Here is a 26,774-nt window from a genome sequence, read left to right on the forward strand (position 1 = left end):
GAGACTGCTGAATTGGAATTAATTTGCAAACTGGATACAATTAACTTAGGCTTGAATAGAGACTGGGAATGGATGAGTCATTACACAAAGTAAAACTATTTCCCCATGGTATTTCTCCCTCCCGCCCCACCCCCCACTGTTCCTCTGATATTCTTGTTAACTGATGGAATTAGCCTACCTTGCTTGTCACCATGAAAGGTTTTCCTCCTTTCCCCCCCTGCTGCTGGTGATGGCTTATCTTAAGTGATCACTCTCCTTTACAGTGTGTATGATAAACCCATTGTTTCATGTTCTCTGTGTGTGTATATAAATCTCTCCTCTGTTTTTTCCACCAAATGCATCCGATGAAGTGAGCTGTAGCTCACGAAAGCTTATGCTCTAATAAATTTGTTAGTCTCTAAGGTGCCACAAGTACTCCTTTTCTTTTTGCGAATACAAACTAACACGGCTGCTACTCTGAAACCAGTGATTTTACATTCACCTTAGGCAGAAAGTGTGCTCCCCAAAGTTACACATTTCAGCTTTTATCATTTATATGAAGATGTCACAGGTTACACATCTCATAACACGTCACTAAAATCCAACCCAGCTGTTTGTCCCACATCCCTAATATAAGTGGGGAACTATTGTGGGGAACTTTACTGGCTTCTGCACTACTCCAGTTGAATTGGCTAGAGAAAGGGTCTGGGTCCCCAATCCCACTCTCTTTACCCAGAGACCTGCCTCACCTCAAGGACTCCCCTTCCTCACTCCAGTGTGGAAATGGTAACACAGCTGGGCCCAGGATTCCTGGCCAACTGAAGACCCACTCTCATTATAGTCACTTAGGACAGGGACTTGAGTGTCCTCACTCTGGGGTACTCTCTTCACACTGGACGCTTCCCTGACCCACTGATCACTTCACTCAGTTCAATCCAAATATAGTTTATTAAATATCAATTTTAAAATGAGAAAAAATGAGAAATGTTCAAGGAAACAAGGAACCTCGCTCTGTGGGCATGGGAAACACCACAAACAACATTCTCTGGGATGTAATAAACATTTCCAGTTTGTTCTTCACACAGCCCAGGCCTCCTGCCCCAGCCCTGAATCTAAGCTGCGATGATACCGCAGGTAAGGGATCTGCTCTGTCAGTGGCCACATGAGCTGCTCCCCTGTATTTTTGCCTTCTATAAGGACTTCTCTTCAGTCTTGATTTCTCTGCCCCATTTTCCTGATAATTGACTTGTTGAATGTTTGGTTTCTTGGACCTCATTTTCAAATGTAGCTTAAAGTTCATGGCTGTGGGAAATAATACTGCTACTTTGTATAGGTCTGTGTCTCTGGGTTGTAGCAGTTTTGAAAAAGCATTTATCATTTCCAAAATCTTTCTTTGGAGCATGTTAGGATATAGATATTCAGTTCTGTCTGCAAAGGCCTATACTTTAATAATTTAGATGTATTCTTATCACTTAACTTGTTTCCCGATTGAGGGTTGACAGATGTTTGAAACAAAAAACAGAATGATGTGTGACAAAGTTCCTCCTCTACCTTGGTGGGTCTTGCACTTAGTGGCAGATTTGCTCACCTTGGAGCGTCACGGCAGCCCTCAGCTTGGCCGTTTTTGTGAACCCACTGTCCAGATAAACTCCTCCTGTATCTGATCAGGAGTTGGGAGGATTTGGGGGGAACCTGGGCCCGCCCTCTACTCCCGGTTCCAGCCCAGGGCCCTGTGGAATGCAGCTGTCTAGAGTCTCTCCTGGAACAGCTGTGTGACAGTGCCCTGATTAGCCTGCCTTAATTGATTCTAGCAGCTTCTTGATTGACTTCAGCTTTTGTAATCAGCCTGTCTGTCTTAATTTTCTCCGGAAGGTTCCTGATTGTTTTGGAACCTTCCCTGTTACCTTACCCAGGGAAAAGGGACCTACTTAACCTGGGGCTAATATATCTGCCTTCTATTACTCTCCTGTAGCCATCTGGCCCAACCCTGTCACAGATGGTATAAAATATAACACAAAACTAGCCAAAAACATAGGTAGTATAAAACCAATAATCATATCATTATGTTATTCAATTCTAAAGGCATTCAATAATGTAATTCAATTTCGAGTTGAATTAGTTTGCCACTATTAGTCTCTAAAAGGTATGTTCTGTTCATACTTGCTGCCTTCTTTGGGAGTAAAATGCTTCTTCTGCAGCTCATATATATCAGCAATGACCAGAGCAATCATTTCTTTCATTGGTGCAAACTCTTCACAACAGATTTTTGTCATTGCATATAGAACTTAATAAGAATATTTTCTAAAAGTTCCTCAAGTATCTTGTTGCGCAGTTTAGTTTTTATCAAGTTTACTTGAAAAAACAACCATTAAACTGAAGTGTTGCTAAAAAGTAGCAATAGTAATGAAAGAACAAACAAGCCAAGTTCACTAAAGTCTTTGTCTACAGCAGAAACCGTGTGTTCGAGAACTTCAAAGCCAAACTGCTCAACTTGGTTTTCCTGAGCATGAAGCCAGTGAACCATAGGCAAAACTCTCCATTGCTGCTCCAACTGTCCAAGCTCTCCACAAAACAATGGTAAAAATGAGATATCAGCCAATCTAGGTTATTCCAAGTTGAGCTCAGCAAAAGGACTTAGTAATGCAAGCGATTCAATCACCTCGACATTTGGTGGCAATCTCTGTTTTATCTGTTTCAAAAATGCCAATATGAAATCCCAACATCTACTTTTGACATCTTTGACAAGGTGAACAGTTAGTGTCAGTTCTGAAAGTTCTTGCTGGAAAGTGACTGTGCAAAGTGGTCAGTAATTTGACTCAACAGTTATTGTCATAGTTTACTACAGAAGTCCTGTTCTCAAAAATGGCAGGCCCATTCTCAAAAATAAATGGTTTCACAACTCTCACCAACAAGCTCTAGAAGAATGTGCTCAATTCCTGCAATTCCAGCTTTCCTAAATTATCACTTTTCACCTGTAACATTTGGTTTGTCCTCCAGGCTTCCTGAATTACTGGACATAGCAAAATCAAGTAAATTTTTCTTCTCTGGATTACTGCACATATGAAAAAGAAATTCAGCATTGTCGTGTCTTTCTTTGTTTTTCGCTATCTGAAAGCATAGCTTTAGTTCATCAAACTGATCAAGAACCCTGTTCACACAGGGACTAATGCAGAGCCACCTTGCTTCAGAAAGCTGCAGTATCTTCTGGTAGTCTGGAAGTCACAGAAAGGCTGAGTGACAGGTTATGTGGGGTTGGGGACTGATTTGTGATGCCGAAAGAGATCACATGATGGTCAGAGAGAGGGAATTACAGAATGGAGAGAGCAGTGCTTGGTGATGGAGTGAGAAGACATTAGGTGTGACAAACTTTTCAGACAGTGACCTTATACAATGTTGAGCTCAGGCAAACTGGGACAGAGTACCCTTGAGTAATGAGGATATAGCCTTTCCTTCTCTTGTCACAGAGGATTAAAATCAATAGCCCCAGGCAATCAGCTTCTGCAGGTGTATTTGACCACTTTGTCACGGAGCTCTTTGGTTTTGACCCCATAAATGATTGGGTTCAGCATGGGGGGGGATGAGGAAGAAGAGGTTTGCCAAGATGATGTGAACATAGGGAGTGATGCTCTGACCAAACCGGTGTGTCAGAGTGGAGAAAAAGAAGAGAGTAAAAGATGTCATCATCACACAGATGTGGGCTGTGCAGGTGTTGAGGGCTTTCTTGTAGGCTTTCTTGGAGGAGATTCTGAGGACGGCCCTGATGATCAGACCATAGGACAGGGCAACCAGTGTCAGATCTAGCCCAATGACTACAAATGCCATCACCAAGCCGTACGTCCTGTTGACAGTGGTGTCCCCACATGACATCTTCGCCACAGCTATATGCTCGCAGTACGTGTGGGGGATAATGTGGTTGTCACAGAATGGCTGCCTACTCAGAAGCAGAGGCAGGGGCAGAATGAAAAGAACAGCTCTTATCAAACCCACAAGCCCTAGCGTAGCTATTCTTGCATTGGTGAGGATGGTGGCATATCTCAGAGGGGTACATATGGCAACATAGCGATCGAAGGCCATTGTCACGAGGACAGCTGACTGCATAATAGAAACTGAATGAAGGAAGAACATCTGGGTAAGGCAGCCAAATACCGTAATGCCTTTCAAATTGAACCAAAATATGCACAGTGCCTTTGGCACGACAGAGGTAGATGTGCCGATGTCTGTGAGTGCCAGCATGCAGAGCAACAGGTACATCGGCTTGTGGAGGGTCTGCTCTTTACCTACAATAAACAGAAAGAAAATGAGTACTTGTGGCACCTTAGAGACTAACAAATTTATTAGAGCATAAGCTTTCGTGAGCTACAGCTCACTTCATCGGATGCATTCCGATGAAGTGAGCTGTAGCTCACGAAAGCTTATGCTCTAATAAGTTTGTTAGTCTCTAAGGTGCCACAAGTACTCCTTTTCTTTTTGCGAATACAGACTAACACGGCTGCTACTCTGAAACCTACAATAAACAGAAGCATGAAATTTCCAAACAGGCTGATAATGTAGAACAAAGAGAACGGGATGGAAATCCAGATGTGGGCAGCTTCGAGGCCAGGGATGCCCATTAGGATGGATGTTGAAAGGTCAGACATGGTGAGGTTGAAAGCTGCCATGAAGTGGTGGATTGGTCAATCAGGCTCAGAAATTCTCAAGGTGCCTGTGAAGGGAGAAAATCACAGTTAGGGGGTTACACAGTTTATAACAAATATTTGATAGTTATTAACAATCTAGAATGGGGGGTGAGCAGTAAGGTGGCAACATTTAAGGATGGCACCCAATTATTTAGGTTCTAGTCAAGTCCAGAGAAGTCCTCAGAGGGAGCTAGCCCAGCCATGTGAATGGCACATGACTTTAAATATCAATAACCTCAACATGTATGCCCATTGGAGGAAAAAAGCTTGAACTCCTCAAACATCTAACAAGGTTCTAATTTAACTGTATGAGCTCAGGACAGGGACCTGGGTGTTATGGTGCACAGCCCTATGAAACCCTACTCACAGAGCAAGCAGGGACAGAAATTAAGCAAAACACTGGAATCCAGGAGGAGTGGGATGGGAAATCATACAGAAAATACAATGCCATGAGATCAGTCTGACAATGTTTCACCCTCCTCAGGACTCCTCTGTGTAGTACTTGACACCATTCTCACACAGGATATTTCAGAACTATAGGCATCCAGGAAAGGTCAATGAGAATGATCAAGGAGAAAGGTTGAAAAGACTGGGATTTTTACCTTACAAGGGTGATGAATAAGAGGAGGTATGAGAAAAGTCTGTAAAATACTGACTGGAAGGAGAGAGGGAGAACACGTGCTCCATTTACTCTCCAACACAAGTTCAAGAGGGCATTCAATTACATTGAAACATGGTAAATTCAAAACAGATAAAAAAGAATGCTTTCTTCACTTGATGCCTAATTAGACTGAGGAACTTGTTGCCACAAAAGGAAGTTGAGGCCAGATGCTAAGCAAGAATCAGGAAGGGTTTGGACATATACATGGATAGTTACACTCTCCAGTTACAATAGATACAGCTAAATGAATATTTTGGAAAGCCTATACAGCCATGTGTTTCAGGACACAAGCTAATCTCTAACTGTTAGGCATTTGGGTGACGCCCTCATGATAGTCAGGTCATCCCCCTACATCAACCAACTGCTGGTTTTCTTATATCTTGTACTGCAGATCTTGCAGCTCTCACTGTTAGAGAAAGGACGCTGGACTAAATGGACCATAGATCTGATCCACAATGCAGTTCCTATATTGGAAAGAAGCCAAATTTCCATCATGGAAAAAGACATTCTCATGCTGGCCTACGACTTTGTACTCAGGAGAATGGGCAACAGGGGCAAAAGTACAGGCCGGCACCTCTATCACATCCCTTGTTATTTTTGGTGAGACGCTTTCTTGCAGGCACCCAGCATTGTCTGAGGCATAAATTACAGGTGTTAACAGACAAGTGTAAGAAGAGACACATGTCAGCAGTTCACCTGCCAACCCTTCTTATGCCCGAATATCGAAGAAGTTTGCAGATGATGCAACATTTGGGGGTGGTAAATGAAGAGGACAGGTCACTGATTCAAAGCAATCTGAATTGATTGACAAACTGCGTTGAAGCAACCAACATGTGTTCTAATATAGCCATGTAGATATCTACATCTAGAAACAAAGAATGTAGGCAATGCTCATACGATGGGGAGATATCGTAGGAAGCGCAATGACTCTGAACTAGATTTGGGGGCATGAAGGAGTAATTAGCTAAACATGAGCTCCCAGTGTGACCATGTGGTGAAAAGAGCCTGAGATGATAACCAGGGAAATCTGAAGGAGAGGTAGAGAAGTTATTTTACCTGTATATTTGGCACTGGTACACTGAAGAAGGTTCAGAGAAGAGTCACAAGAATTAGTAAAAGATTAGAAAACCTGCCTTATAGTGATAGACTCAAAGCTCTCAATCTGTGTAGTTTAACAAAGATGGTTAAGGGGTGACTTGATAACAGTCTGTAAGTACCTACACAGGGAACCAATATTTAATGATAGGCTTTTCAAGCTAGCATACAGAGGTGCAACAGGATCCAATGGCTGGAAGTTGAAGTTATAGAAATTCTTTCTGGAAAAAAGTTTGAGATTCCAGCAACTCTTCTGTCAGTTTATTTTGATTCAAATGAACTTACCGAGCCTTAGAGGCCACAGCACGACTCCAGTTGAAGTCATTGGAGGCTAATGACTGGTGTAAATAGGGCTATTTATTTATGTCCCTACATGTGGATTTAGGGTGAACTCCTAGCTGTTTTCAAAGCTTTGCCATTGATCTCAATATGACCAGATTCACCCTGAGTTTTTAACTTTTTGCTACAAGCTGCAAAAAATCACTGGTTCAGGTCCTCCTACAGAGAGCACACTTCTGTAAGGGTGCTGAAAGTGTTTGAAGGAAACCCCCAGTTTATGTAAAAAGAAAAGGAGTACTTGTGGCACCTTAGAACTCATGAAAGCTTATGCTCAAATAAATTTGTTAGTCTTTAAGGTGCCACAAGTACTCCTTTTCTTTTTGCGAATACAGACTAACATGGCTGCTACTCTGAACCCCAGTTTATGTGGCATTCTGAGACAGGGCATGAAGGATGGGGATTCCAAAACACGTGGGTCCTGATTTGGCTCTCAGGGAGGCCAGTGTCAATCTGGCGTGACCCAGTGAAGGTCAAATGCAAGAGCAGAATCTGGCCAGTGTGTGACCCATTCTTGTTGTGAAACCTCTGGTACCACAGATACCCACTGCAGAGGCTTTGGCTGCACTTTCTAATAGGGCAGTGAAGTCGCTGAATTGGCAAAAATTTAGTGAACCAGAGGGAAAACCACACCATCCAAAAAAGGAAGCTATTGAGACAGATAGAAGGACACAGTAAGAGACAAGGAACTCATCTTAAAAACAAATATTTGTCTAAACTATCTCCATATGTTCTTTCAATTTTACCAGGTAAATCCCTTGCTGTTTCTGACAATACTAAACAAACAGTTCAAGTTACCGTGCTGGTGAATTCCTGCCCAGATGGTTCTTCACTTGTACCCTGGAGCCCTTTCTCTTCCCTTAGCAATAACTTTCGTGCAGGAACAGGCAACTCACAGAAATCCTGCTCAGCAGAGAAAAGAAATCTCCTTACGGTGACAGGAAGGCAGAGTCCTGAAAATCAAGATATGAATCTCACGTGTCTGACACTCGCCATGTTGGGCAGCGAGTTTTATGATTCCCCCGTACAGTCCCTGCAGACTCTCAGATTGGCCAGGACACCCAGATAATTCCCTCAGCTCCATGAGACATGGGCTAAGCAGAAAATAGACCCTGGAGAACTTCAGCTTGAGAGCCTCCCCCGGGAGTGAAGAAATAAATTGCAGATACCAGAGGCTGAAGATTGTCAGGGTAAACTGTCTTGCAGAATGTTGTTCAGCCTAGCAATTGACAATGTTTCCCCCCCCCCACCCCAGGTATAATGTACAGCCATCTGCACTATGTGCGGGAATACTGCTATAAGATATGGGACAAAAAACATTTTCAAGTGATTGTAGGAGCATACTGCTCCATACTGCCCATGCAGAGCCAATGCTACTCTATGAAAGCCAAATGAAGTGATCCTGAATTGATGCAAGCCGTAGGGCATGAAAAAGGCTTTCTTCTCCCAGGATCCTGGTATCAAAGGTATTTGCCAGTATACCTTTTGTGAGGTCTAAAGTGGATATACATCTGAAAGCTCAAACCCTTTTAATATTTCATCTCCTTTCTGCATCGGGTAATCACCAAATTTCAATACTGCATTGATCTTTCAGAAATCGATGCAGAAAACGGTTGTGCTATCCTGTGTGAGAACTAGTTCAATGGGACTTCTCCACTCACTGTGGTGTTTGACGTTGTTATGCACTGCTGGGGTGAGAACACAGGGGTAAAGGAATCAAACAACCGCTCTATCTGGATATTTTGGACTGGATACAGTCCCTGCCCCATGCTTGCATCACAGGTGCCTGGGCGCCGAATTTTGGATGCTGAAGGTATGAGTGTGGTGGGTTATCAGCCCCGGGGTTGAGTCTGGGAGCCATGGAAACTGCTGCAACCTTCTAACCATCCAGCTGGGTTGGCCCTTTCCCACAGTGCTTTGCTGGTGATTCAGCCGCTCCTGGTCTTGTTATCACCCAACACAACAGCAGATGGTGCCACACACCCAAACTGAGCTACCTGAGGGCTTACTTAAGCCACCCAAGTACAAAGAGCAGACACCAGGTTTTAGAGGGCTTTCCCTTCACCCTGTCGCTTTCTTTGACTAAATATTTTAAGATAAACACAAGTCGCTGTGGCTGAGGATGTGCATGGCTGTAATAATCAAGTGCGTGGCACTTGGTGGACTGGCGTGCAGGCATGCAGCTTAGAGAGAACACTGACTCCACCCTGGTGGCCATGATCCTGTTTAGCAGTCCCTGGTGGCATGGTTTGTGCCTGTGTTGTTTGATTGTGGAATGCTGTGTGTGGATTGCTCTCTCAGACACAAATCCCCGAACTCTTCAAATGTACCTGCTGAAAAGACTGTTAGTAGCAACATTTCCAGGCCTTGTCACACATCAGTCTGCTTTGGCCTCCCATCTTTGGGGGCATTTGTATCAAGTCCTTGTCATGACTGACACTTGCTGTAGCTGCTCCACCTCCCTGGGCTGTGGGATTCCAGACCTCCTGGGCTCCAGATAGTCCTTCCGCTCCTTCCACAATGGCAGCACAGTCAGGATTCATTCCTCTACCACAGGTCTCCCCCATCGGTGACGCACAGTTGGGCTGTCTTCCCTTAGCCCCCCAGCTCTTGCCCTCTCTGTTTCCCTGGCAATCTTCCTATGCAGCCCTTCCTCTGGATTCCCTCTGTAGATCAACCTCAGCCCAATGTCTATTTTGCTTGCACAGACTGAGTCCCTGCCCAGCTGCTTTTCCAATTTTGAGAGACTGGGCGTGGATGGATCATTACACAAAGTAAAACTATTTCCCCATGTTATTTCTCCCCCACCCCCCACCCCCCATTGTTCCTCAGACGTTCTTGTTAACTGCTGGAAATGGCCCACCTTGATTATCACCACAAAAGGTTTTCCTCCTTCCCCCCCCTCCTTCCTGCTGGTAATAGCTCATCTTAAGTGATCAGTATCCTTACAGTGTGTATGATAAAACCTGTTGTTTCATAGATTCATAGATTCATAGATACTAAGGTCAGAAGGGACCATTCTGATCATCTAGTCCGACCTCCTGCACAGCGCAGGCCACAGAATCTCACCCACCCACTCCTATGAAAAACCTCACCCATGTCTGAGCTATTGAAGTCCTTAAATCATGGTTCAAAACTTCAAGGAGCAGAGAAGGCAAAAAAAACCTCCAGGGCCTCTCCAATCTGCCCTGGAGGAAAATTCCTTCCTGACCCCAAATATGGCAATCAGCTAAACCCTGAGCACATGGGCAGGATTCACCAGCCAGATACCCAGGAAAGAATTTTCTATAGTAAATCAGATCCCATCCATCTAATATCCCATCTCAGGGGATTTGGCCTATTTACCCTGAATATTTAAAGATCAATTACTTACCAAAATCCCATTATCCCATCATACCATCTCCTCCATAAACTTATCGAGTAGAATCTTAAAACCAGATAGATCTTTTGTTTCATGTTCTCTGTGTGTGTATATAAATCTCCCCAATGTATTTTCCACTGAATGCATCTGATGAAGTGAGCTGTAGCTCACGAAAGCTTATGCTCAAATAAATTTGTTAGTCTCTAAGGTGCCACAAGTACTCCTTTTCTTTTTGCGAATACAGACTAACACGGCTGCTACTCTGAAACCTGTCTTATCTGGCTTGGATTCCAGCTTCTGGCCTGGCTGGGGGTGTTACCTGAGAGTGAAGAGGAGGTGCACAGGTCTGGGTCTGGGGAGAATGGTGGATTTCCCAGGCCCGTCCACTCTCAAAAGTCGGAGGACAATGGTCCTTCTCCATCACCCTCCCCCATCTGGTGCTCCTGCCCAAGCCTTCAGCCTCCACAGGTCAGACACCTATCCTGGCAGTGGCCACATTCTCTCGGTCTCTCTGTGGCAGGACGCTTCTCCCCATCATCTGCCCTTCCATCAGATTCAAGTCCCCCCTTCTGAGTCCAGCCTTCAAAGCCCTCTTGTCAAGCAACATCTCCTTGTGCTGTACCCAATGCACATGGCCTCACCTTGCTCTTCCAATCTGCTATTTGTTCTTGGCTGCCGTGTTACTTCCGCCATGGTCGGCATCCATTATCCTGGGTCTGGCCCTGCAGCTCCCTGCTATAGTCTTGCCCTGGCTGCTTCACTGCCCCAACTCCTTGCTCTGGTCTGCTCCTGCTCCCCACCTCTGCTTTCTTCCTCAGTGCTGCTGCTCTGCCTCCGGCCCAGCTCTGCCTTCTGGGCTGTTTTTCTGGACCCTCTTGTCTGGAGTTGCCAGAGTTCTGCTACATTCATGGCCCAATATCACTTAAAAATTAACCTAAAATAAGCCCAATCCTTCTTTAAACAAACCTTTTTTTTTATTAACACATTGGTGTATACATCAAGTAACAAGTGAAAATTTTCGTTAAATACCTAGTACAGATTAGATATTTATTTTCCGTAAAATCTACAAGTCACAGAAGGAGTTTGTCCACCTTAGGAACAAAGCTATGAGATGACAATCAAATTCAAATCCTCACCCTACCCCACTGGTACTTGTATCCTGATTGAGGACAGGTAATTTTTTCAGACAAAAACACAGAATGATGGTGATAAAACAACCCAGAATGAGATTAAAATATATGTAGTACAAAAACTATAGTAAAATTATTATGGTATTTATTTCTAATGGCATTCAAGGATGGTGTTGTGTTGAATTAGTATGTTACTGGTAGTCTCTGAAATGCAACATTTCATCCTCACCGTCTTCTAGTGCTGGTCATACATCAGCAGTAACCAGTTCAATTATTTCTTTTGTTGGTGCAAACTGTTCGTGAGAGAAGTTGTGTCAATGCTTATACACCCTAACATGAAGAATGTTTTCTAAAAATTTCTCCTGCATCTTATTGTGCAGTTTTGTTTTTATCAAGTTCATTTGAGAAACAGTCTTTGAACTGCAGTGTTGCAAAAAGGTAGAGACAGCAACAAAAGAGCAAACAGCCAAGTTCAATAAAGTTTTTGTCCCCAGCAGCATCCATGTGTTTGACAGCTTCAACGCAAAACTGCTCAACTTGGTCGTCCAGAGTATGAGGCCAGTGAACCATCGGCAAAACTCTCCGCTGCTACTCCAATTGTCCAAGGTGTTCACAAACCAATGGCAAAAATGAGATATTAGCTAATCTAGCTCGTGCAGGGCTGAGTGCAGTAGAAGGACTTAATGCTGAAAGTGATTTTATCACCTGGATATTTGGTGATAATCCTTGTTTCACCTGTTTCACAAACTCCAACGTGAAATTTCAACAGTTTACTACTCTTGATATCTTCGACAATGGGAATGGTTAGGGTGTGCTTTGAAAGGTCGAGCTGAAAGAAACTGTGCAAAGTGGTAAGTAACTTGAAACAAAGGTGATATCATAGTTTAACACATTTGAGTCCGGTTCTCAAAAACATACAGTTTCACAACTCTCACCAACAAGCTCTAGCCTCAGTTTGTGAGGCAACTTTACTATCTTTGCACTCTCAAACTGAAATATTAAAAATTAATAGTAGAAAAATCAGGTAAATTTAGTTCACCAGATTGCTGTTCAGCACTGTAGTTTCTTTCTTTGTCTTTAGCTATGTAAAAGTGTAGCTTCAGTTTGTCAAACTGATTAAGAACCCTGTTCACACAGAAACTAATGTAAACCCACATTCTGTAAGAAAAATGGAGTATCTTCTGGTGGTCTGGTAGTCACAGGAAGACCAAATCATAGAATCATAGAATATCAGGGTTGGAAGGGACCCCAGAAGGTCATCTAGTCCAACCCCCTGCTCAAAGCAGGACCAAGTCCCAGTTAAATCATCCCAGCCAGGGCTTTGTCAAGCCTGACCTTAAAAACCTCTAAGGAAGGAGATTCTACCACCTCCCTAGGTAACGCATTCCAGTGTTTCACCACCCTCTTAGTGAAAAAGTTTTTCCTAATATCCAATCTAAACCTCCCCCATTGCAACTTGAGACCATTACTCCTCGTTCTGTCATCTGCTACCATTGAGAACAGTCTAGAGCCATCCTCTTTGAAACCCCCTTTCAGGTAGTTGAAAGCAGCTATCAAATCCCCCCTCATTCTTCTCTTCTGCAGACTAAACAATCCCAGCTCCCTCAGCCTCTCCTCATAAGTCATGTGCTCTAGACCCCTAATCATTTTCGTTGCCCTTCGTTGTACTCTTTCCAATTTATCCACATCCTTCCTGTAGTGTGGGGCCCAAAACTGGACACAGTACTCCAGATGAGGCCTCACCAGTGTCGAATAGAGGGGAACGATCACGTCCCTCGATCTGCTCGCTATGCCCCTACTTATACATCCCAAAATGCCATTGGCCTCTTGGCAACAAGGGCACACTGCTGAATCATATCCAGCTTCTCGTCCACTGTCACCCCTAGGTCCTTTTCCGCAGAACTGCTGCCGAGCCATTCGGTCCCTAGTCTGTAGCGGTGCATTGGATTCTTCCATCCTAAGTGCAGGACCCTGCACTTATCCTTATTGAACCTCATTAGATTTCTTTTGGCCCAATCCTCCAATTTGTCTAGGTCCTTCTGTATCCTATCCCTCCCCTCCAGCGTATCTACCACTCCTCCCAGTTTAGTATCATCCGCAAATTTGCTGAGAGTGCAATCCACACCATCCTCCAGATCATTTATGAAGATATTGAACAAACGGGCCCCAGGACCGACCCCTGGGGCACTCCACTTGACACCGGCTGCCAACTAGACATGGAGCCATTGATCACTACCCGTTGAGCCCGACAATCTAGCCAGCTTTCTACCCACCTTATAGTGCATTCATCCAGCCCATACTTCCTTAACTTGCTGACAAGAATGCTGTGGGAGACCGTGTCAAAAGCTTTGCTAAAGTCAAGAAACAATACATCCACTGCTTTCCCTTCATCCACAGAACCAGTAATCTCATCATAAAAGGCGATTAGATTAGTCAGGCATGACCTTCCCTTGGTGAATCCATGCTGACTGTTCCTGATCACTTTCCTCTCCTCTAAGTGCTTCAGGATTGATTCTTTGAGGACCTGCTCCATGATTTTTCCAGGGACTGAGGTGAGGCTGACCGGCCTGTAGTTCCCAGGATCCTCCTTCTTCCCTTTTTTAAAGATGGGCACTACATTAGCCTTTTCCAGTCATCCGGGACTTCCCCCGTTCGCCACGAGTTTTCAAAGATAATGGCCAAGGGCTCTGCAATCACAGCCGCCAATTCTTTCAGCACTCTCGGATGCAATTCGTCCGGCCCCATGGACTTGTGCACGTCCAGCTTTTCTAAATAGTCCCTAACCACCTCTATCTCTACAGAGGGCTGGCCATCTCTTCCCCATTTTGTGTTGCCCAGCACAGCAGTCTGGGAGCTGACCTTGTTAGTGAAAACAGAAGCAAAAAAGCATTGAGTACATTAGCTTTTTCCACATCCTCTGTCACTAGCTTGCCTCCCTCATTCAGTAAGGGGCCCACACTTTCCTTGGCTTTCTTCTTGTTGCCAACATACCTGAAGAAACCCTTCTTGTTACTCTTGACATCTCTTGCTAGCTGCAGCTCCAGGTGCGATTTGGCCCTCCTGATATCTTTCCTACATGCCCGAGCAATATTTTTATACTCTTCCCTGGTCATATGTCCAACCTTCCACTTCTTGTAAGCTTCTTTTTTATGTTTAAGATCCGCTAGGATTTCACCATTAAGCCAAGCTGGTCGCCTGCCATATTTACTATTCTTTCGACTCATCGGGATGGTTTGTCCCTGTAACCTCAACAGGGATTCCTTGAAATACAGCCAGCACTCCTGGACTCCCTTCCCTTTCATGTTAGTCCCCCAGGGGATCCTGGCCATCTGTTCCCTGAGGGAGTCAAAGTCTGCTTTCCTGAAGTCCAGGGTCCGTATCCTGCTGCTTACCTTTCTTCCCTGCGTCAGGATCCTGAACTCAACCAACTCATGGTCACTGCCTCCCAGATTCCCATCCACTTTTGCTTCCGCCACTAATTCTACCCGGTTTGTGAGCAGCAGGTCAAGAAAAGCGCTCCCCCTAGTTGGCTCCCCTAGCACTTGCACCAGGAAATTGTCCCCTACGCTTTCCAAAAACTTCCTGGATTGTCTATGCACCGCTGTATTGCTCTCCCAGCAGATATCAGGAAAATTAAAGTCACCCATGAGAATCAGGGCATGCGATCTAGTAGCTTCCGTGAGTTGCCGGAAGAAAGCCTCATCCACCTCATCCCCCTGGTCCGGTGGTCTATAGCAGACTCCCACCATGACATCACTCTTGTTGCACACACTTCTAAACTTAATCCAGAGACACTCAGGTTTTTCCACATTTTCGTACCGGAGCTCTGAGCAGTCATACTGCTCCCTTACATACAGTGCTACTCCCCCACCTTTTCTGCCCTGCCTGTCCTTCCTGAACAGTTTATAACCATCCATGACTGTACTCCAGTCATGTGAGTTATCCCACCAAGTCTCTGTTATTCCAATCACGTCATAATTCCTTGACATCACCAGGACCTCCAGTTCTCCCTGCTTGTTTCCAAGGCTTTGTGCATTTGTATATAAGCACTTGAGATAACCTGTTGATTGCCCCTCATTCCCAGTATGAGGCAGGAGCCCTCCCCTCTCAGACGTTCCTGCCTGTGCTTCCTCCCGGTATCCCGCTTTCCCACTTACCTCAGGGCTTTGGTCTCCTTCCCCCGGTGAACCTAGTTTAAAGCCCTCCTCACTAGGTTAGCCAGCCTGCTGGCAAAGATGTTCTTCCCTCTCTTCGTAAGATGGAGCCCGTCTCTGCCCAGCACTCCTCCTTCATGGAACACCATCCCATGGTCAAAGAATCCAAAGCCTTCTCTCCGACACCACCTGCGTAGCCATTCGTTGACCTCCACGATTCGACGGTCCCTACCCAGGCCTTTTCCTTCCACGGGGAGGATGGACGAGAACACCACTTGCGCCTCCAACTCCTTTATCCTTCTTCCCAGAGCCACGTAGTCCGCAGTGATCCGCTCAAGGTCATTCTTGGCAGTATCATTGGTGCCCACGTGGAGAAGCAGGAAGGGGTAGCGATCCGAGGGCTTGATGAGTCTCGGCAGTCTCTCCGTCACATCACGAATCTTAGCCCCTGGCAAGCAGCAGACTTCTCGGTTTTCCCGGTCAGGGCGGCAGATAGATGACTCAGTCCCCCGGAGGAGAGAGTCCCCCGACCACCACCACCCGCCTTCTCCTCTTGGGAGTGGTGGTCGTGGAACCCCCAACCTCAGGACATCGCATCTCATGCCTCCCAACCAGCGGGGTCTCCTTCTGCTTTCTCCCCCCAGACATATCATCTGGTCCACTCTCCGCAATGGTACCTGTGGAGAGAACATGAAAGCGGTTAGTTACCTGTGTCTGTGTTACTGGAACCCGGACATTCCGCTTACCTCTTCTGGAGGTCACATGTTGCCAAGCTTCTTCACTGGCCTCTTGGCTCCTCTGTGCAACCTGCTCTATATCTTTAGAGCTTTGTGCCCCTAGAAGGCTATCCTGAGTTTGGTCCAGAAAATCCTCAGTCTCTCGTATACAACGCAGGGTCGTTACCTGTTGCTCCAGACCTTCAATCTTCTCTTCCAATATGGAGACCAGCTTGCACTTTGTACAGACAAAGTCGCTTCTGTCCTGTGGAAGAAAGACAAACATGGCACATCCAGTGCAGGTCACAGCAGCTGAACCCCCCCCTTCCATATCACCTACCTACTATGAGCTTCCTCAGAGACGTTGGCAAGATGTAAACCTCACTGGGCTCACTCCAGGCGAACTCCCAGGCAAACTCCTGCTGTGAGCTGCTCTGCTGTCCCCGCTGCTCCGCTGGTTCGCGAGGCTCTGGCTATTTTTAAACAGCCAGGCTTCCCTGACGCAAACACACAGACACCCTAATGCCCGCCCCCTGCAGGCTAGCAGCCAATCGGACACTCACTCAGGCTCTCTCCCTGCCCTCCCAGCAAACACACGCTCGGATACTTCCTCAGCAAGCAAACACACACACTCGGATACTTACCAGTCCCAGGCAAACTCCTGCTGTGAGCTGCTCTGCTGTCCCCGCTGCTCCGCTGGTTCGCTGCCGCTCAGCTGGTTCGCGAGGCTCTGGCTATTGACAGGGTGTGTGGGATTAGGTGCTGATCGGTGCTGCTGAAAGAAATCAGGGGATGGTCAGAGAGAGTGAACTCAGCATCGGAGAGAGCAGGGCTTCGTGATGGAGTGATAAGATGTTAGGTGTGAGAAGCTTCTCAGACTCTGAACTTCCATAATGCTGAGCTCAGCAAAACTGGGAAAGAGCATCCTTAATTAATGAGGAAATGTCCTTTACCCTTTTGGTAAAGCCTTAAAGTTGGTGGCCTCCAGCAATTACCTTTTGTAGGGGTATTTGCCCACTTTATCACAAAGCTCTTTGGTTATAACGCCATAAATGATAGAGTTGAGCATGGGAGGGACAAGGAGATAGAAGTTAGCAAAGGTGACATGCACATGGGAAGCAATTCCCTGACCAAATCTCTGTGTCAGGTAGGTAAAGAGGCAGGAAGTATAAGACATCAGCATCACACAGATGTGGGATGTGCAGGTGTTAAGGGCTTTCTGGTGGTCTTTCTTGGAGGAGATTCTGAGGACAGCCCTGATGATCAGACTATAGGACAGGGCAATGAGCATCAGGTCTAACCCAATGACCATAAATGCTACCACCAAGCCGTACATCCTGTTGACTGTGAAGTCCCCACATGACATCTTTGCCACAGCCATATGCTCGCAATACATGTGGGGGAATAGTACGGTTGGCACAGAATGGCAGCCTGCTCACAAGTAGGGGCATTTGAAGAATAAAGAAAACAACTCTTATCAAACCCACAAGCCCTAGCTTAGCTATTCGTGCATTCGTGCCAGAGCCTCGCGAACCAGCTGAGCGGCAGCGAACCAGCGGAGCAGCGGGGACAGCAGAGCAGCTCACAGCAGGAGTTTGCCTGGGACTGGTAAGTATCCGAGTGTGTGTGTTTGCTTGCTGAGGAAGTATCCGAGTGTGTGTTTGCTGGGAGGGCAGGGAGAGAGCCTGAGTGAGTGTCTGATTGGCTGCTAGCCTGCAGGGGGCGGGCATTAGGGTGTCTGTGTGTTTGCGTCAGGGAAGCCTGGCTGTTTGAAAATAGCCAGAGCCTCGCGAACCAGCTGAGCAGCGGGGACAGCAGAGCAGCTCACAGCAGGAGTTTGCCTGGGAGTTCGCCTGGAGTGAGCCCAGTGAGGCTTACATCTTGCCAACGTCTCTGAGGAAGCTCATAGTAGGTAGGTGATATGGAAGGGGGGGGTTCAGCTATTGTGACCTGCACTGGATGTGCCATGTTTGTCTTTCTTCCACAGGACAGAAGCGACTTTGTCTGTACAAAGTGCAAGCTGGTCTCCATATTGGAAGAGAAGATTGAAGGTCTGGAGCAACAGGTAACGACCCTGCGTTGTATACGAGAGACTGAGGATTTTCTGGACCAAACTCAGGATAGCCTTCTAGGGGCACAAAGCTCTAAAGATATAGAGCAGGTTGCACAGAGGAGCCAAGAGGCCAGTGAAGAAGCTTGGCAACATGTGACCTCCAGAAGAGGTAAGCGGAATGTCCGGGTTCCAGTAACACAGACACAGGTAACTAACCGCTTTCATGTTCTCTCCACAGGTACCATTGCGGAGAGTGGACCAGATGATATGTCTGGGGGGAGAAAGCAGAAGGAGACCCCGCTGGTTGGGAGGCATGAGATGCGATGTCCTGAGGTTGGGGGTTCCACGACCACCACTCCCAAGAGGAGAAGGCGGGTGGTGGTGGTCGGGGACTCTCTCCTCCGGGGGACTGAGTCATCTATCTGCCGCCCTGACCGGGAAAACCGAGAAGTCTGCTGCTTGCCAGGGGCTAAGATTCGTGATGTGACGGAGAGACTGCCGAGACTCATCAAGCCCTCGGATCGCTACCCCTTCCTGCTTCTCCACGTGGGCACCAATGATACTGCCAAGAATGACCTTGAGCGGATCACTGCGGACTACGTGGCTCTGGGAAGAAGGATAAAGGAGTTGGAGGCGCAAGTGGTGTTCTCGTCCATCCTCCCCGTGGAAGGAAAAGGCCTGGGTAGGGACCGTCGAATCGTGGAGGTCAACGAATGGCTACGCAGGTGGTGTCGGAGAGAAGGCTTTGGATTCTTTGACCATGGGATGGTGTTCCATGAAGGAGGAGTGCTGGGCAGAGACGGGCTCCATCTTACGAAGAGAGGGAAGAACATCTTTGCCAGCAGGCTGGCTAACCTAGTGAGGAGGGCTTTAAACTAGGTTCACCGGAGGAGGGCTTTAAACTAGGGAAGGAGACCAAAGCCCTGAGGTAAGTGGGAAAGCGGGATACCGGGAGGAAGCACAGGCAGGAAGGTCTGTGAGGGGAGGGCTCCTGCCTCATACTGGGAATGAGGGGCGATCAACAGGTTATCTCAAGTGCTTATATACAAATGCACAAAGCCTTGGAAACAAGCAGGGAGAACTGGAGGTCCTGGTGATGTCAAGGAATTATGACGTGATTGGAATAACAGAGACTTGGTGGGATAACTCACATGACTGGAGTACAGTCATGGATGGTTATAAACTGTTCAGGAAGGACAGGCAGGGCAGAAAAGGTGGGGGAGTAGCACTGTATGTAAGGGAGCAGTATGACTGCTCAGAGCTCTGGTACGAAACTGTGGAAAAACCTGAGTGTCTCTGGATTAAGTTTAGAAGTGTGTGCAACAAGAGTGATGTCATGGTGGGAGTCTGCTATAGACCACCGGACCAGGGGGATGAGGTGGATGAGGCTTTCTTCTGGCAACTCACGGAAGCTACTAGATCGCATGCCCTGATTCTCATGGGTGACTTTAATTTTCCTGATATCTGCTGGGAGAGATTTACTTACAAGAAGTGGAAGGTTGGACATATGACCAGGGAAGAGTATAAAAATATTGCTCGGGCATGTAGGAAAGATATCAGGAGGGCCAAATCGCACCTGGAGCTGCAGCTAGCAAGAGATGTCAAGAGTAACAAGAAGGGTTTCTTCAGGTATGCTGGCAACAAGAAGAAAGCCAAGGAAAGTGTGGGCCCCTTACTGAATGAGGGAGGCAAGCTAGTGACAGAGGATGTGGAAAAAGCTAATGTACTCAATGCTTTTTTTGCCTCTGTTTTCACTAACAAGGTCAGCTCCCAGACTGCTGTGCTGGGCATCACAAAATGGGGAAGAGATGGCCAGCCCTCTGTAGAGATAGAGGTGGTTAGGGACTATTTAGAAAAGCTGGACGTGCACAAGTCCATGGGGCCGGACGAATTGCATCTGAGAGTGCTGAGGGAATTGGCGGCTGTGATTGCAGAGCCCTTGGCCATTATCTTTGAAAACTCGTGGCGAACGGGGGAAGTCCCGGATGACTGGAAAAAGGCTAATGTAGTGCCCATCTTTAAAAAAGGGAAGAAGGAGGATCCTGGGAACTACAGGCCGGTCAGCCTCACCTCAGTCCCTGGAAAAATCATGGAGCAGGTCCTCAAAGAATCAATCCTGAAGCACTTAGAGGAGAGGAAAGTGATCAGGAACAGTCAGCATGGATTCACCAAGGGAAGGTCATTCCTGACTAATCTAATCGCCTTTTATGATGAGATTACTGGTTCTGTGGATGAAGGGAAAGCAGTGGATGTATTGTTTCTTGACTTTAGCAAAGCTTTTGACACGGTCTCCCACAGCATTCTTGTCAGCAAGTTAAGGAAGTATGGGCTGGATGAATGCACTATAAGGTGGGTAGAAAGCTGGCTAGATTGTCGGGCTCAACGGGTAGTGATCAATGGCTCCATGTCTAGTTGGCAGCCGGTGTCAAGTGGAGTGCCCCAGGGGTCGGTCCTGGGGCCCGTTTTGTTCAATATCTTCATAAATGATCTGGAGGATGGTGTGGATTGCACTCTCAGCAAATTTGCGGATGATACTAAACTGGGAGGAGTGGTAGATACGCTGGAGGGGAGGGATAGGATACAGAAGGACCTAGACAAATTGGAAGATTGGGCCAAAAGAAATCTAATGAGGTTCAATAAGGATAAGTGCAGGGTCCTGCACTTAGGATGGAAGAATCCAATGCACCGCTACAGACTAGGGACCGAATGGCTCGGCAGCAGTTCTGCGGAAAAGGACCTAGGGGTGACAGTGGACGAGAAGCTGGATATGAGTCAGCAGTGTGCCCTTGTTGCCAAGAAGGCCAATGGCATTTTGGGATGTATAAGTAGGGGCATAGCGAGCAGATCGAGGGACGTGATCGTTCCCCTCTATTCGACACTGGTGAGGCCTCATCTGGAGTACTGTGTCCAGTTTTGGGCCCCACACTACAAGAAGGATGTGGATAAATTGGAAAGAGTACAGTGAAGGGCAACAAAAATGATTAGGGGTCTAGAGCACATGACTTATGAGGAGAGGCTGAGGGAGCTGGGATTGTTTAGTCTGCAGAAGAGAAGAATGAGGGGGGATTTGATAGCTGCTTTCAACTACCTGAAAGGGGGTTTCAAAGAGGATGGCTCTAGACTGTTCTCAATGGTAGCAGATGACAGAACGAGGAGTAATGGTCTCAAGTTGCAATGGGGGAGGTTTAGATTGGATATTAGGAAAAACTTTTTCACTAAGAGGGTGGTGAAACACTGGAATGCGTTACCTAGGGAGGTTGTAGAATCTCCTTCCTTAGAGGTTTTTAAGGTCAGGCTTGACAAAGCCCTGGCTAGGATGATTTAACTGGGACTTGGTCCTGCTTTGAGCAGGGGGTTGGACTAGATGACCTTCTGGGGTCCCTTCCAACCCTGATATTCTATGATTCTATGGTGAGGATCATGGCATATCTCAGAGGGTTACATATGGCAACATAATGATCGAAGGCCATTGTCACAAGAACAGCTGACTGCATAACAGAAACTGCATGAATGAAGAACATCTGGGTGAGTCAGCCACCCACAGTAATGCCTTTCAAATTAAACCATAATATACACAGTGCCTTTGGCATGACGGAGGTAGACATGCTGATGTCTGTGAGTGCCAGCATACAGAGCAGCAGGTACATTGGCTTGTGCAGGATCTGCTCTTTGCCTACAACAAAGAGAAGCATGACATTTCCAAACAGGCCGATAATGTAGAATATAGAGAAAGGGATGGAAATACAGATGTGAGCAGCTTCCAGGCCTGGGATGCCCATTAGGATAAATGGTGAAGGGTCGGAGGGTGTGAGGTTGAAAGCTGCCATGTGGTAGTTGATGCATCAATCAGGCTCAGAAATGCTCAAGGTGCCTGTGAAGGGAGAGAAGAAAAGCAAGGGGGTTTACACAATTTATAAGAAATGGCACGGTAAATATTTTATAGTTATTAACAATCTAGAAAGAGCGGTGAGCAGTTAGGTGGGGACATTTACACATGGCACCAGATTATTTAGGTGATACTCAAGTCCAGAGAAGTCCTCAGAAGGAGCTAACCAATCCAAGTGAATGGGTGGCATGATGGCTTATAAACTTGGATGTCAAAGAACTGGAGGGAATTGGAGGGAAAAATGTGTACTCCTCAAACATCTTATGAGGTTCTAATTTGTCTATATATGAATTCAGTACAGGGATCTGTGTGTCACATTACAGAACTTTGGGAAGTCCTACTCACACTGCAAGCACAGAGGAAACTAAGGAAAACATTGGGATACAGGAGGAGTGGGATGGGAAATCATACAGAAAATACAATGCCATGAGATCAGTCAGTCGATGTTTCACCCTCATCTGGACACTTCTGTGTAGTACTGGGAACCCTTCTCACACAGGGTATTGCAGAGCAAGAGGGGTTCACAGAAGGGCAACGAGAATGATCAAGTGCCTGGGGAAACTCTCATATAGAGGGAGATTGATGAGACTGGGATTGTTACCTTACAAAGGAGATGAATAAGAGGGGATATGAGAAAAGCCTATACATTACTGACTCGTAAAGAGGTTTCAGAGGGATGACTGGTAGAGCGTAGATTGAGAATGTGTTTTGCCTGTCTGATAATACAAGATCAAGAGGACATACAATTAAACTGAAATGTGGCAAATCCAAAACAGATAAAAAAAGAATGCTTTCTTCACCTGATGCTTAATTAGACTGAGGAAATCATTGTCATAAGACATAACTGGGCACATGAGCTAAGCAAAGATCAGAAAGTGTTTGGCCATTTATATGGATAGTGAGACTATCCAGTTACACTAGTTACAGCGAAATAAATATTTTGGAAAGCCCATACACCAATGTGTTTCAGGGCACAAGCCAATCTCTACCTGTTAGGCATTAGGAGGACGCTCCCATGATGGTCAGGTCATCCCCTCATCTGCCCACTGCTGGGTTTCTTACACCTTCTTCTATATCACTGGGAAATGTCACTGTCAGACGGAAGACACTGTACTAGATGGACCATAGGTCTGATCCATGATGCAATTCCTATGTTGGAAAGGAGTCAAGTTTCTCCCATGGAAACAGACATTATCTTGCTGATCTATGACTTTGTGCTCAACAGAAGAGCACAAGGGTCTTGCTATCTAGGGCTACAGGCCTGCACCTCTGTTACTTCCCCACTTTCTTTTGATAAGACACATTCTTGCAGGTACCCAGCTTTGCCTGAGAGATGATGCTGGTCTCAATCATGGGAAGCACAATGACTCTGAGCAAAATCTGGGAGAATGAAGGTCTAATTAGCTAACCATGAGACTCCCACTTTTACCATTTGGCCAAAATAGCTTATGCGATCCTGAGATGATAACCGGGGGTAATCTCAAGTAGGAGCAGAGAGGTTTTTTTACCTCTGTATTTGGTGCTAGTGCACTTGCTACTGGAATCCTTCATCCAGTCTTGATGTCCATGATTCAAGAAGGAGGGTTGAGAGATGAGCCACCAGAATGAGTAAAGAATTAAAAATCTGCCTTAGAGTGTTAAGGGGAGACTCGGTCACAGTCTCTAAGTACCTACATGGGGAACAAATATTTAATGTGAGCTCTTCAGTCTAGGAGAGGAAGGTCTATCACAATCCAATGGGTGGAAGTTGAAGTTGGAAACATTCTGACTGGAGATAAGGTATACACTTTTCAAATGGTTTGAGTAATTAACCATGGGAACCATTTTAAAGTCAAGATTGGAGGTTTCTCTCCAACAATGGGTCTCAGTATTTTCAGACTACTGTATCCCTTTCAGGAGTCTGATTTGTTTTGCGTACCCCAAGTTTCACCTCACCTAAAAACTACTTGTTTACAAAATCAGACATAAAAATACCCAAGTGACACAGCAGTCTCTTACTGAAAAATTGCTTACATTCTAATTTTTATTATATACTTATAAAGTAAATAAATTGGAATACAAATATTTTAATTACATTTCAGTGTGCTATATATAGAACAGTATAAACAAGTCTGTATGAAATTTTAGTTTGTACCAACTTCGCTACTACTTTTCATGTAGCTTGTTGTAAAATTAGGCAAATATCTAGAGGAGTTGACATGCCCCCTGGAAGGCCTCTGTGCACCCCTAGAGGTACGTATACCCTTGTTGAGAACCACTGCTCTAAAAGACCTTCTCTAGTTCAAACACAAACTATTTCAAGGCAGGTCTCTGGCCTGTGTTATGCGAGAGGTCAGAATACATGAGCACAAAGGTCCCTTCTGGCCTTGGAATCTATGAATATGTCCCCGGGGGCAGCTAAAGGCATTTTGCCTGCACACCCATGCCTGAGCTTACTGAAGGCATTTTTTCTGTTCATGACAGAGGTGAATTTAGCCCTGTGAGAAGAAATTTTCATGTAACTATGGAGCCTGGGAAATGTGACAATAGGTGTGTATTTCATGAGGCTGAGGGATCCCGTGACACACTGCATGGATGAATATTTTAGGTGAGAAAAAGAATAACATGAGCCCATAAAATCTCTGCACTGAGGAATGTATGTACAAGCATCACCGTGAATGGCTAACAGAGCTGGCTTAGAAATGATCCCAGAGTGTCCTGGGTTTAATGTCTGGCTCCCAGTGGTCCATTGTTTCAGGCATCTGCCAGTGGTTCCTGCACATGGCAGCTGTATTTATCTATGGTTTCAGAGTAGCAGCCGTGTTAGTCTGTATTCTCAAAAAGAAAAGGAGTACTTGTGGCACCTTAGAGACTAACAAATTTATTAGAGCATAAGCTTTCGTGAGCTACAGCTCACTTCATCGGATGCCTTTATTTTATCGGATGTATTTATCTAGGCCCTCAAGTGTCCCAGAGTTTCCAGCCCTTCTTATATTATGTGAAAACTTCTCAGCTTGTGAGTTGTTCCCGTGTAGTAGTCCCTGAAGCTTCATGTGGTGTCTACGGGTGCAGCACACGTGCCCTGGTATTTGCCGCTCATGTGTGAGCTTCTCACTGGTGAGATGCAGTAACTGATCTCCCCCCAGCCAAGGGAGCAGGTGTGACGGGAGGGACCTAACCCACTGCGGAGAAAGAGTTGTGGCGGGCATAGGGCAGCTCGGAGGTTGGGGGAGCCAGGGATGACTGGGGAGCATGAAGCAGACACTAGTGCCCAGCATGCTGTTGGAATCAGGGCACCCTGCAGTGAGGAAGGAGAGTATGGACAGGGGCTTGGAGAATAATGGGAGACTGAACCATCTGAGAAGCAAAGATCAATGGTTCTTTTCACCGGTGAAATGCCTGAAGTTTTTTAACAACAACAACAACTGGAAACAAAACAGAGTAAAGGTTGTGACACCCAGGCTGCAGCTCTGTGGCTTGCCAGGGAAGAGAGACCCTGAAACCCACCCACATGTATTCAAGGCCAGGAAAGTTCCCACTGTTGGCCTTGGACCAACAATCACAAAGGAAAATTCAATTTCAACAGCTCTGTCTGCCTGACCATGTAAACATTGCTCCCCGCCCCCAGAACACCCAGTGTTTGCTCACCTGTCGATGTACTCCCTGCTCCCAGTCCCCACACGAACCAGTACTGTCCACCTGTCCATGTAACCCTTGCCTGGCCACTGCCTATACATGTACACTCCACTCCCACAACCCCCAGCGTTTGCTCACCTATACATGAACACCTCCTGCCTACCCCACAACCCCCAGTACTTCCCACCTGTCCATGTACACCCTGTTCCTAGCCCCCACAGCCCTCAGCATTTTCTCGCCTGTCTGTGTACACCCCCTGCCTGCCCAACAACACCCAGCGCTCCCTGCCTGCCCATGTACACCCTGCATCTGTCCCACAACACCAAACGCCCCCCCCGCCTATCCATGTATGTCCCCCATCCCCACAACTCACACTATTGCCACACAGTGATTCCACTAACCCAGGACAAAAAACAGGTTCCAGACCCCACAGTGACAGCTCACAGAAATACCTCCTCAGTCTAGGATAAACTCACTGTCTGCCTGCACAGGACAACGAGGCAGATCCGCCTGAACTGGGGTGAAGGGAACCCCAGCAGCAGGAGCTCAGCCTATGCAGGGAAGGAGAGAGGGACAGACCCGGAGGGAGGGAGAGAGGACATGGAGACTAAAAAGAACCAGCATGCGTAACTCTTCCTTAAAAGACCCAAAGCTTTAACATATTGCAGCCCATTAGAAACCCAGACACCCCTTCCTGAGGCTGCTTTTCCATTTTGGCAATTGCTGACATTACCATGAGACTATAGTGCGGTTGCTCACAGGGGAAGGGTGGTCCATATGGGGGATGGTGTCAGAGACAATCTGCTACAGTGTAGTCCACATAACATTATTGTCTGAGAAACACCCCCGGCCCAGGAGGCTTCATTACACCTTGTTGGTCTGTGCATTAGACAGGATGTCCGTTCCCTATTTCGACCGTTTTCAGGACCCCACATCACTGTGATCTGGATACAGCACATCCCCCCCTCGTCACTCCCCCCACCACCACACACACACACTGTGTGTTCTGGGACCTCCCCTGGTGAGATTTCCAATAATGCCTGGTTTCCTCTAAGCCAGAAAGATGCTTTTATTTTCATTATTCTCGTCCTCTCCAGGACCAGAGATGCCGG

The 26,774-nt window shown here is 46.4% G+C and overlaps 1 protein-coding gene and 1 pseudogene across 1 annotated transcript; both read right to left on the bottom strand.

Moving 5' to 3' along the window:
- Positions 1-3,470: 3,470 nt before the first annotated feature.
- On the bottom strand, positions 3,471-4,637 carry LOC119847096 (putative olfactory receptor 52P1). Its single transcript, XM_038381497.1, is given in 3 exon segments — positions 3,471-3,554; positions 3,556-4,256; positions 4,484-4,637. Coding segments are annotated over 3 exon segments (939 nt in total).
- A 12,462-nt stretch (positions 4,638-17,099) lies between these two features.
- LOC119848956 lies at positions 17,100-21,988 on the bottom strand (annotated as a pseudogene).
- Between the last annotated feature and the right edge of the window lie 4,786 nt (positions 21,989-26,774).

Source organism: Dermochelys coriacea, chromosome 1, assembly GCF_009764565.3.
Source record: "Dermochelys coriacea isolate rDerCor1 chromosome 1, rDerCor1.pri.v4, whole genome shotgun sequence".
Taxonomy (NCBI): domain Eukaryota; kingdom Metazoa; phylum Chordata; order Testudines; family Dermochelyidae; genus Dermochelys; species Dermochelys coriacea.